This window comes from Amblyomma americanum, chromosome 4, assembly GCF_052857255.1.
Source record: "Amblyomma americanum isolate KBUSLIRL-KWMA chromosome 4, ASM5285725v1, whole genome shotgun sequence".
Classification (NCBI taxonomy): Eukaryota; Metazoa; Arthropoda; class Arachnida; order Ixodida; family Ixodidae; genus Amblyomma; species Amblyomma americanum.
Window position 1 is genome coordinate 192090147 of NC_135500.1, and position 12362 is coordinate 192102508.

Consider the following 12362-nt stretch of genomic DNA (forward strand, 5'->3'; position numbering starts at 1 on the left):
AATGCATCTGCTCACTTGTGAAACAAATCACACTACACTAATGCTTGAGTGTCAGAGCATAAATGTAAGTACCACTCCAATTAATTACAACTCTCAGCGGCCATGTCCCGTTGTTCTTGTTTCAATTATTGCCGCTGGTACGTACGCCCAATATAAGTCCAATACCCAATATGAGGTACACGTGAATGTGTGTGCTGAGGCACTCTCCCCGGCTCAGATAAGTGTATTTCATTAATGCTGCACTGTTCAGCACTGACAGGCTCCCACTGATGCAATAATGATCTGCTTATGGCTAGTTAACCTGAACTGCTTTTAGCATATAAGATGTCAACGTAGAACACAGGGACATGAGATGGGTGCCAGCTATTAACCAGTAACTACTGTCAAGCCACAGTTTCATGTTGCCCAAACATTGCCGTACACAAATCATAACTTGAAATAACAGGCAGTGCACATGCCACATATTATATGATATCATATCAATGATTAAGCATATTGCATCACTCAAAGTCATTTTCTTGAGGACTAGCATCTAAAGAAAAAGATAACCTCTGTGCCCATCCAACTCACAGCCACCCCTGCTAAGTTGTCTCCCAATCCAGTAAATTCATCACCATCGTGAAGACAAACGAAGCAAGTCAACTCGTCAGCTCATTAAGGCAAGTTCACAATTAGACCAACAAGGCAACTTACCACGCTAAAAACCTCAAACTAGTGAAACTAATTAATTGTAAAATTTACAAAATCCACACAATTGCTAAAACCATTAATAGCAGAGTCAGAATTGTTAGCCCTACAAAAAATAATTGTAACCTCAGTAATTTTAACACATTTGTACCCAAATTGGCTGATAACAAAAGCTTTGATCTCGCGTTCAATCCCCTCACCAGCTCTTCCTCTAAATTCCGTGTAACGTTTGGATGTCCTAATGCTTCGCATGACAATAAACTTTCTTCGAATGTTAACAATGGTCAAGTATTTGAGTGCCCTCTGTCCCTGCCTTTTGTGTTAAAAACAATTCTGCGTTCATAGCATAATATCAACTTTGCTTTCAACTCTGTGTCTTAGTAGCACTGGTCAGTGCAAGTGAGCAAGGAAGAGGGCTGAACAAAGCATGAATGACAAAGCCCTAATCTGATACCATAATGAATTGTGATGCCAATGAGCACCATTATTTACTAAGGGAGTGCACCTGTGTATGAATTAAGCATAGTAGTCACTTAGTTACAAACGGGCACACATCAGTAATCACTGTTCATCATAATGTATAAGCCAGTGCACAATCCAAATCACAGTAGTTAATAGTCTTGATAAAATCTGCTTGCCACTAAAGCAGTAGAATTGCTACTAAACACAATCACATCAGCATGCTCTGCGAATGCTGAAAAAAGGGCACGCAGTCGTGCTTTTTTCATACTATGAAGAACAAGAGTTTGTGGACCATGTAAACATTGATCAAACCGTGTCACTTTGTCACCAAATGGCTCTGCATTCACTTATTGTGAATGTGCTGAATACATAAACTTCACACTCAGAGAGGCACTTGGATCGACGCAACAGCCTTCTATTCCCTCGACATGATGCGAGAAGTCATACAGCAGTGCGACAACACAGCATGCCCAATGTACTGTAGCAAGCACTTGAGAAAGATCGGAATGGACACTTCAAGCATGGTCTCAATCTCACAATGCTGGACTGTCAAGTGATGCACTAGTGTGGTTTGTTCAATGCTTACATGACTTGGCAATTTTTGTCTCCAATAATATGCAGCACAACAAAGTATAAAAAATGGCACAAATGTAGAAGGTACAGCCGTCAACAACAGTTTGCAGGATGTGAATTCGCAGACAAAAAATGTTTATGCGTTGCCTCGGTATCCAGTCAACTAGTGTTCAATCCAGCGGATGGAGCTAAGCTTTCCATTGACTTACTTTGCTCGACTATGAAGAAAAATATTTTTTACCGGGAATCCACATCCCAAAAACTTTTGTCCACAACTGTACATACGCAAAGGAAGGGCAAGTCCAAATCAGCCACACATTCATTTATGTTTTCAAATGGTGTAGTGAAACCAAAACAAGCAGAACTGGATTCCAAACATAAAATCACCGCAATGAACAACTAATTCTTGCAGTAACTTTTTTTGGAAACCTCAATGCGGTTTCATGAACTTGCCCTTAGACTATGGCTGCATACCCAGTGCATGGGCTAAGTGCAGAGGTGCATGATAAATGCTGGTAAAACAAAAATGCTACCCCTGCATTCTTAACTCTAGGATAAATACAATAGTGTGCCATTCCTTGTCCAGTGCACAATTGCAATTTATGCTTTGCAATTTACAAGCAAATCACACAAGTATAAACGCAAGCTCTGAAAAAGTGTCATGTGCAGATTGCAGGATATATGTCCGTGCAGTATGAAGCATGCTAAATGCATACTGAGAAGTGCAGAGTGCAGAAGAGAATAGGAAATAAATGTGCACATGCAGAATTAGGGCAGCAATTTCAAGGTTATTAAAAGAGTACAGACACCAAACTTTTGCTAGCATGTTTTTTTCCGTCAAATGATGCATTAGACATGAGTATACAAAGATCGATCTGTGGTATTCCCCTACAAATGCTTAATAATTTATACCTGAATTTCTTCTTGATGCTTGTCAGTTTCTGTTTCAGCAACTGACTGACGGCTGTGATGTGCAAAGTGTATTTAGGTCACATGAGACACGAAAAAAACTTCAATATAATCGCTGAAACATAATTTTAATTCACCACAATGCTTAAGCCAGCCTGCTTCAGGAGCTGGAATGACAACATACAACGCATCAACAGTTATATTACAGTATTCTTCATGCTTCATGCGACCTAAACACACCTTACATGTCACAGCCGAAACTGAAAAAACATGAGATAACGAATTCAATTGCAAATTACTTAGCAGCTGTAGGCGAATACCTCGTAGTGATCTATGTATTCTTATGTTTTATGCAAAACTATGGCGAAAAAAACCTGCAACTAAAACTAGGTGTCTACAGTCCTTTAAACAAACACCACTAAAGCCTTATCAGAAAGAAAACATTCGTGCAAGAACATGTTGAAGGCATCAGCAATCCTGCATCTCTAAAAAAAATAAGTGCTCAATTCTACATTGTAGTGCGCTACTTGTGCTCACACAAATTCGGCACGAAAAGGGCATGCGATATTGAGGCAAAAGGAAACCATGTGATGCTGAGCAAAGAAGTGATTGTAATAGCCATATCAGAGTCTCCTTTGTGTTGCCACTGCCAGGCTCATCTGAACAATTGTCTCTTCAGCTAGCAGGCTATGGTTTCGGCTTTTTGATGTTTTTGGCTATGCTTTTGGCTGCAGCACTGTGGAGACATCAACGCCATTTACAATGGAAAAAGCCTTTCATACCAGCTCTATCACTGTAAAATTTCAAAAGGTGTAATAGAAATTCATCCTGTCTTTGTCTCCCATTTCTCTGCAGCCAAAAAATGTCCCTTTTATTTCAATGTCTGTACAAATAGCAAGTTGTCACTGTTGGGGCAAAAAAGTCCTCTCTGTGCCAACATAAAGCCGCTTCAGCACCCTACACAGTTAATCCACCCGTTCATTTGCCAATAGGAAAAAATCCTGTTGCCTAAATTATTGCACTGGTTTTCAATGAAATTTAACAACACTGAGGAGTTCACCAAGCAACTTACAATGCAGCAGAACAAAACCAAGGCGTGCAGGCTAAATGCACCATTCCTTGCTTAAAATTCAACCAGCAGGGTTCCATGGGCCCTGATTGGTTTTCAGGAATAGCGAGTGGGCGAGGGAGAGGAGGATAGGCAAGCACGACACAAAAGTGTCAGCCTTGATCCGTTCTACCCCTTTCCTTATTGTCTTGTGAAACTGCACTCAGTGTGCATATCAGCTTTTGGTGTCTAAAAGGCATCGTTACATGACTGCACTGCAACTTTATAGGTCCCCAAAAGAGACACTATGGACATATCAGTGCCAACCCACCTAACGGAGGAGTGTGATGAAAAACTGGTTTAGGCTTATAGGTTTACAGGGGTTTAACGTACCAAAGCCACTCAGGCTATGAGAGACGCCGTAGTGAAGGGCTCCGGAAATTTCGACCACCTGGGGTTGTTTAACGTGCACTGGCAACGCACAGTAGATGGACCTCTAGAATTTCACCTACACAGAAATTCGACTGCCAAGACCGGGATCAAACCCGAGTCTTTCAGGTCAGCAGCCGAGCGCCATAACCAATGAGCCACCGCGGCGGCTGATGCAAAAGTGGGTCAGACATAGGGACATAGAGTAGAATGGGCCAGTACCGGTCAGTTATGCAAGCTAAGTGCGGTCTGTCAAGATCAAGACGGCTTCTTGTGCATGGATCCCTGAGGCTAAGCTAGATCCCAATGGTGATCACAGGGTCATTTTCGGTCTTCACGTCACAACTTTCAACTGAGAGGTAGCAAAATTTCTAAATACAACATTCTCAGCAATAAGTGCGCCTTTTGCCACTGGACAACTGCCTCCATGACCAGAGGGAGCCACAGAAGCGATCTTTAACAACAGCAAAACTTGAATGGAGCTTCATCTAATTAAAGAAACTTTTGCTTGCACATTCCTTATCTCCTGCTTTCCCAGCTGTAACAGCTACAATTTGATTTAGGTGCTATGCAAAAATGCTTGACCACTAAGACTTCAGCACATGTTAGCCCCATGTGGTCAAAATTTATCCCGAGCCCTCCACTACAGAGTATGAGTTAGCCCACAGTGTTGCTTTGGCAAAAAAGAAAACTCATGTATGTGATTAACGTCCCAAGTGAGCTCAGTACAGATGGCCAGAGCAGCAAACAGTTGAAAACCTTTTCAAACAAATGTACAAAGAAACCTGACTGGAGCTGACCTTACACTTATAATAAAAATGAATGTGAATTAGCTAAACTAATCCAAGATATATAAAGTGAAAGTTGTTGACGTTCACTGTGTTCACTAGCGGTGGCGTTGACAACATTCTAGACGCCAATGGTCTTGTGGAAAGGAAGGGTGCATGAGCTATGCTCTTAGCGACTCCACCGCGGCGGAGGATATAAGCCACGGAGCGGCCGCTCTCCTTGGGAGAAGGCGCAATGGAAGAAGAAGACGCGGCTGGTGGCCGCATGTATAGTAAGCGGCATCTTCAGAGCCTACAGGAAGCTGCTTCTACCGACCCTGAAGTCATTGCCGGGCGTGAGGCTGCCTGTCTATGCAAGAATGAAGCGCGTGTCGGAGACGCTTGAAGTACGCAAAGAATGTCTCTCCAAGTGTCTTCACGTTCCACCAGCTGCATCGCCTTTTTCCACTGCGCCTTCTCCCGAGGCAAGCGGCCGCTATGCGGCTTATATCCTCCGCCGCGGCACAGCCACTAAGATCTAAGATCATAGCACATGCGCAGTGAGGCGCATAGCTAAGTGATGACGTCATGCACTCAGCGCAGCTGGTTGCCATGGTTGCAGCGCATGCATACAAGTGACTAGCGCGGACTGCCTGAAATGCACTGCTGACTAGCCTAGTGTAGCTTTCGCTACAAAAGAGTGCTGCAGTACTTAGGCCAGCATATACCCTGCCAGAAAACCAGTCTTTTGAGACAGCTAAAATGCAGAAGTGGCTGTGCATTGAAATTTTGAGACATGTCAAAAGCTATTGTTTATTTCTGTTGAGATATTACTCTACAGTATCAGCCACTGCAATTTAACCTCGCAGCGTAGACCTAGCAGTTGCAGTTCCAATACAGATGATTTTGAGATGCTATCACCAGCAAAAGTTGCAGTCAAACAATGCTGAATGCAGCAAGTGTCTTCCAAGAAACCTCACCCAAAATGTAACCACGAGGCACAATGAGTTCAGCTGCAAACGTTGTGTGCGGTATCATTAGAGAGTCAGGTTCAGCAAGCATATTAGTTTTCCATTTTGCATGAACATCACATGCCCTTGTTTGATGTGCTTTGTGCTCAAAGAAAAAAAGTGAAAGAAAAGAAAGTTGACATGATGCAAGGATATACCTTTACGATGTTCACCTGCCACATGCTGACAAACACAGGAACATTGTTATTAAAGCGCAGCGCCTTAGCTTGCGGCCGCATCTGTATGAGCAAAAACAGCAGAAGGTGAAGCAGGCATACATGCTGCATGCCAAGAGAGGAACACGAGCGATGAGTTGACACTCAAGGCAAAATGATACACATGCCCAAAGGTAACACCTATTCAAGATCTTTTCAAAAGTCCCATGACTGCAATGTACAGGCAATGCAGCAGAAATGGAAACATCTTTGAGCACCTGAACACTACATATTTAGTGTTTCTCTCACAATGCAATAAAAAAATATTAGTAATAATAAAGGTAGCAAGGCAGAACTCACTGCAATGTTGCACAAAATCTGAAACTGCCTTATTTTGTGCAACTATTCTCCCATTAATACTATAATGCAAAATTTTAATACAGGTGATTAATGTTTAATGATAGCACAACAACCTAAGTACATGGTACCAAAAAAGGCATTTTGAGATTAAGCTGGCATAAAGTGAAAAATTAGCTGACATCTTGCAAAAAGCCAAGCTCATCACCAGTAAAAGGGTTAGTGCAACATGTTTAGCACAGCCAGCTATAAATACCTAGGGAAGAAAAACAGCACTTCGTCAGCAGACAAAGTAAATGTGAAAAATCATGCAATGTTCATCCCCACATGCATTGTGTGCCACCAAATCAGTCAACAACCCTGCTGACTTCAAGGACAGCCAACGAATAAAATATTCCCCACATGCCATAACTGTCCTCTTATACTCTGACATAAAAGTACATGCAAAGGTAGAATTTCAAGATGCAGAGCCAGTGAACCAGGACACAAAAAGGAAAACCACTTGTCAAAGCATAAAGGTTACACGGACAGGTGGAGTAACTTCAGACAATCAGCAATTCTAGTCATACCATTGGCACTATTAAAATTAAAAAAAAAAACATTGTGCACTTGTTTATAAGGCCATTTAGCAAAGCCACAATTATGTACTACCACATACCGCTCTGGCTTCAAGAAGCTTCCACTAAAGCAATAAAGCATAGTCCAGTTGTCATACAGAATTTAAGTATTCAATAAGAAATTTTAAATGGGCGGGCCAGCACTACAAACATACGCACAGTAGAAAGCAGCCAACCAGAAAAATCAACTGGCAAATGATTGTAATGGCAGCCTCTACACTGAATCTATTCAGGCTAGCTTCAGCAGAAACCCATACTGCCATCCCCTTCTTACTGCTGAATACTTCGACTTCAAATCCTCTTAGAACCACTAGGGTGTGTGGCAAAGAGCTTAGAGTAGCACTTCAGTTCAAGCAAGTAAGGCAAGCCACAAGAATGCAGCGCAAGTCATTGCAGGCTTCCATGTTGCTTTAACCTAGCCAAAAACAATAAAGAAATAGAAATGCCCTCAATTAAGCTGCTAAAGAGTCTAACTTAATTATGACGTGTCCTTTTGTAAAAGAAAAAATTCATCACTCCTTTCACTTCATCACCATAGTCAAAGCTATCTCTGTACTCACTTTCTCAGATTAAAAAGTTGCAAGGGGCCCCTTGGTTTCAATGACTGTTGGCTTCCTTAATATGTTTGTCAAACGAGCCCCTCATTTTCCTTTACCTTGTCTGCTAATAGCTTAACGGGGGTCTCGGTTCCGGCAGCCTTGTTGCCATGGTAGCATAAGAGGGCTCTCGCACAGTTTCCGCCCTCGCCGTTAGATGACGTTCTACGTCACTCTCGCGGTATAACAGGACGTGCTACGTCCACTGCTATGGTCGAGGGTGGCGCTGGTGAACACTCTCAAGGTTCGCCTACACGCAGTAAACATAAATACCCACGAAAGCAGCAGATTGGACAGCCGTCGCCGTAGCTCAGTTGGTAAGAGCACCGGACGCGATATTCGGAGGTCGTGGGTTCGGATCCCACCGGCGGCATGGTTGTCTTTTCTGCTGCTTTATAAGTAATTTTCTTTAAACCGTATGATTGGCACTACAAATAAAAAAAAAAGATTAAAAACATTCCCCTATGCCCCTTGGTTTCAGTGACTGTTGGCTTCCTTAATATGTTTGTCAAACGAGCCCTTCATTTTCCTTTACCTTGTCTGCTAATAGCTTAACGGGGGTCTCGGTTCTGGCAGTCTTGTTGCCATAGGTAGCATAAGAGGGCTCTCGCACAGTTTCCGCCCTCGCCGTTAGATGACGTTCTACGTCTCTCTCGTGGTATAACAGGACGTGCTACGTCCACAGCTATGGTCGAGGGTGGCGCTGGTGAACACTCTCAAGGTTCGCTTACACGCAGTAAACATAAATACCCACGAAAGCAGCAGATTGGACAGCCGTCGCCGTAGCTCAGTTGGTAAGAGCACCGGACGCGATATTCGGAGGTCATGGGTTCGGATCCCACCGGCGGCATGGTTGTTTTTTCTGCTGCTTTATAAGTAATTTTCTTTAGACCGATTGATTGGCACTACAAATAAAAAAAGATTAAAAACATTCCCCTATGCCCCTTGGTTTCGGTGACTGTTGGCTTCCTTAATATATATATATATATATATATCACTATTTTGACCATAAGGCTCTTCTACACTACGATTATACAATGCCTCAATGACTGCTGAGGTTTCCACTGAGTCAAATGCTTTCTCGTAATCAATGAAGGCTATATATAGAGGTTGGTTATATTCTGTGCATTTCTCTATCACCTGATTGACAGTGTGAATATGATTTATTGTGGAACATCCTTTACGAAAGCCTGCCTGATCATTTGGTTGATTAAAGTATAAGGTTGCCCTGACTCTATTAGTGATTACCTTAGTAAATACCTTGTAGGCAACGGATAGTAAGCTGATCAGTCTGTAATTTTTCAAGTCCTTGGGGTCTCCTTTCTTATGAATTAAGATAATGTTTGGATTCTTCCAAGTTTCTGGTACAATCGAGGTCATAAAGGCATTGCGTATACAGGGTGGCTAGTTTTTCTAGCATGATCTCCCCTGCGTCCTTCAACAGAGCTGCTCTTATGTGATCCTCCCCAGCTGCTTTTCCCCTTTCCACTGCTCTTAAGGCTTTCTTTAGTTCCTCTTTTGTTACTGGCAGGATGACGCATTGCTGTGACCTGCTGTCTCTCGCATTAATGTTCTGATTACATTGGCTATTGTACAGATTTGTGTAGAACTCTTCGGCTACAACCATCTTATCCATATTGCTAATGACATTGCCCTCCTTGTCTCTTAACGCATACATCTGGTTTTTACCTACGCCTAGTTTTCCGTTCACCGTTTTAGGCTACCTCCGTTCTTTAGAGCATGCTCGATTCTCTCCATATTAAACTTCCTTATGTCAGCTACCTCTTTTATGGGCTTTTCGTCAGCTCAAAAGAAAAAAAAAAGAAGCCTTCAGTAACTGACTAAAAACCCATTAATTCATTGTAATGAAAAAGCCTTTCAGCTGCTTGATTGCAACATATGGTTGTGCTGCTACCCATACAGTTAAGAATACAACACCTCAATTTAAGTCAGCCCAGCCAAGTTCAAAAAATGAAAACAGTACATATATCACGATTGCCTGCAGTCAACATTTGCCAAGAAATGTTTTTTTTTATCTAATGAGGCCAAACGACAGGCATTTCTTAAAGTTAAGCTTTACTTTTTTGGTCCCGTGGCACACAAAAAGACAAGATCATGAAAACACGCAACGAGTAATGCGGCATCGCTGCTCTGGCATGCATAACCACAACTGTTTCACTGACTGTGTCCTGAATGCTGCTCTGCCTGCTCCGAATGCCCGAATCTTTGCGGCTGCTGTTCAGGGTTGAGAGGCTGCTGTGACGGTGGACAGGGGGCAGCATCGGAGCGACCTCTTCTTCCTCGATCTCCTGCAATGGCACACATAGCGCAAATGCATCAGCAACCACTATGATGATGTATTTTTATGGTGCAGGGGCATCTTTGGCCAAAGAGCGCTATGGCACAATGTGTTATAGTCTACTCAAGGTGGAGTCAAAGATCCATTTCCAAAGCATTTCACTCCAAAGAACCTGAGCGCCAGGCCAGGGGAAAGCTTGTACCCATTGTAATACCGGTGCGTATTCGCCACATCAGTAACCATTCCAGTCCACGGCATACAGGACATGCAGCCGGGTCCAACCCAAGCACCAGTAAGGACTCCACTTTTTCCATCTCACCAGTCCCCCCCCAACATCTTTTGTACCATTACTTCACATCACGACATGCCGCAAGTCACACCTGCTACCAGACACGTTATCTTCACAACAGCAACAGCCACTACTGTAAATTTCCTGACAAAATATTTCTGATAACAAGAAGCATGAAGGCAGATCTTGATAAGAAGCTCAATGACTGGAAGTTGATTCAGTTCTTTTCACTTTAATTTGTGCTGTAAGCATAGATCGGTTTTTTTTTCTTCTTTAAGCTAAGAACTATCTCAGATTGTGTTGATATGAAAGCTACCTTTCCCTTTTTGCAAATAATAAACAAAGCAACTAGCATGCAAAATGCAACGAGACTGTCTATTCTGTGCCTTAACGACAACTGGGAGATAAATATGAAAAATGCCATGTTGTGCGGTTTATGATTTATGGGGGTTTAACGTCTCAAAGTGACTCAGGCTATGAGGGACGCCGTAGTGGACGGCTCCGAAAATTTCGACCACCTAGGGTTCTTTAGCATGCACTGACATCGCATGGTACACGGGCCTCTAGAGTTTCACCTCCATCCAAATTGGACCACCGCGGCCGGGATCGAACCCGCGTCTTTCGGATCAGGAGCTGAGTGCCATAGCCACTCAGCCACCGCAGCGGCCCCCATGTTGTGCGAATGCAAGGACCCCAGCATATCTCTCTGCTGGATTTCACTCAATCAGTAAAACCTGTTGCCATATATAAAACCTTTTCTTTTCATGTCTCAAAGAAAGCTCAACATATCTAAAAAATAATAATATAGAAAAACCGTGGGAAAGTTTATGTGACAATCAAAACGGTAATGGTGTTTTCATGATTTCGATAAAAAAATTTATACTATCAACTGAATGCTTGTCACTCATAAAAATTCACAATGATCTCTAACTCAGTATTACGCTGGCATCAGTTGTGCAGGCTATGATGGCCCAAGAACAGACTTGCACATCAACCTCCATCAGCCTCTGTCTCTTTATTCTAACTCTTAAGTGTACCCTGGCTACCAATATGCATTATACATAGCAAGATACCTGCACTTACACTATCACCAAAAGTAGGCCTTGTATGTTATGCACTTTCTCTCTCCGACATAGGTACTCTCCACAGAAAGTCTGCCGCTTAAAAGAATGTTGTAGGAGATATCAATGTAGTATAATCGCCTCTTCTTGAGTCAACTTGTCTGCCCCGAGAATTTTCACATCATCACTGCCACAAGTTCTCAGCACTAACCTACATAACAATCCACATAAGTAAGTTTGAGACCAAAAGACAAGAGTTAACTGATATGGTTAATTACAGATAAAGTAGCTGTTAAGCAAATTTTGTAAAAACTGGCTTAGCAAACTACAAGTACTTGTAGTGGGCCATATAAAATGGCCCTTTTGCCAAGTGAACAGAAAAGTAATTGTGCTAACGCTAACATGCAACCAAGCTGGGTGCAAGAAAACAGCTTTCAAAGGAGTTTTCAAGTTTTATGAAGTCTTTCGGAACAATTCTCAACAGCAAGTTCAAAGTAAGCATGATCAGAGTTTCACCACCAAGTGGTAATGAGAATGTGATTAAAAAGAGCTATAAGCATTGCATGCTGAACAAAACAAAATTGCACAGGGGCCCAGCCTTGTGCATAGCGGGAGCACAGCAGCACATTCAAGTAAACATTCGTCAGAGCCAGCAAACTTTTTTACAAAGTGCAGACAATCAGAAAATTCACTTTCACACAACAAGAGCTTGTTGCATTTGTGCAGCAGTCCTCTGCTGATGCACTTAGTTTAAGGACATACACATTACAGCACAAATTTTGCAAAACTTGACCAGATACTGTTGTGCTCTTAAATATTAATTCATGGCATATAACTTGAGCAGCTTGAAAAGAAAATGTCTTTGTGCAATTTATGCAACCTGGCATTCTTTTTCTTATAATGTGATGCTTCATTTTATTCCTTATTTCTGGAATTTCATTTCGGACTCAAAACAATAAATTTTATTTTCCATCAGCGATGCTTCATTTCGTGACATGTAACTGTCACCAGCAAATGCATAGGCATAAGGCTGACTGCATGCGAGAGGGCACTCTGTTTAGTCCCATTTATATGGTTTGGTTTGGTTGGTTAGTTGGTTTAAC

The 12362-nt window shown here is 42.3% G+C and overlaps 1 protein-coding gene across 5 annotated transcripts in view; it reads right to left on the reverse strand.

Moving 5' to 3' along the window:
* Positions 1-12362, reverse strand: part of Ac13E (Adenylyl cyclase 13E) — a 111644-nt gene that overhangs the window by 5607 nt on the left and 93675 nt on the right. For 3 of the 5 annotated variants that reach the window (XM_077662692.1, XM_077662694.1, XM_077662693.1), the window contains 2 exons: positions 9794-9919; positions 6044-6124 (listed from right to left, as the gene is read on the reverse strand). In XM_077662692.1, coding sequence (XP_077518818.1) covers positions 6044-6124; positions 9794-9919 — 207 coding nt within the window. The remainder of the gene's footprint in view (positions 1-6043; positions 6125-9793; positions 9920-12362) is intronic. The other 2 variants (XM_077662695.1, XM_077662696.1) reach the window with 1 other exon arrangement.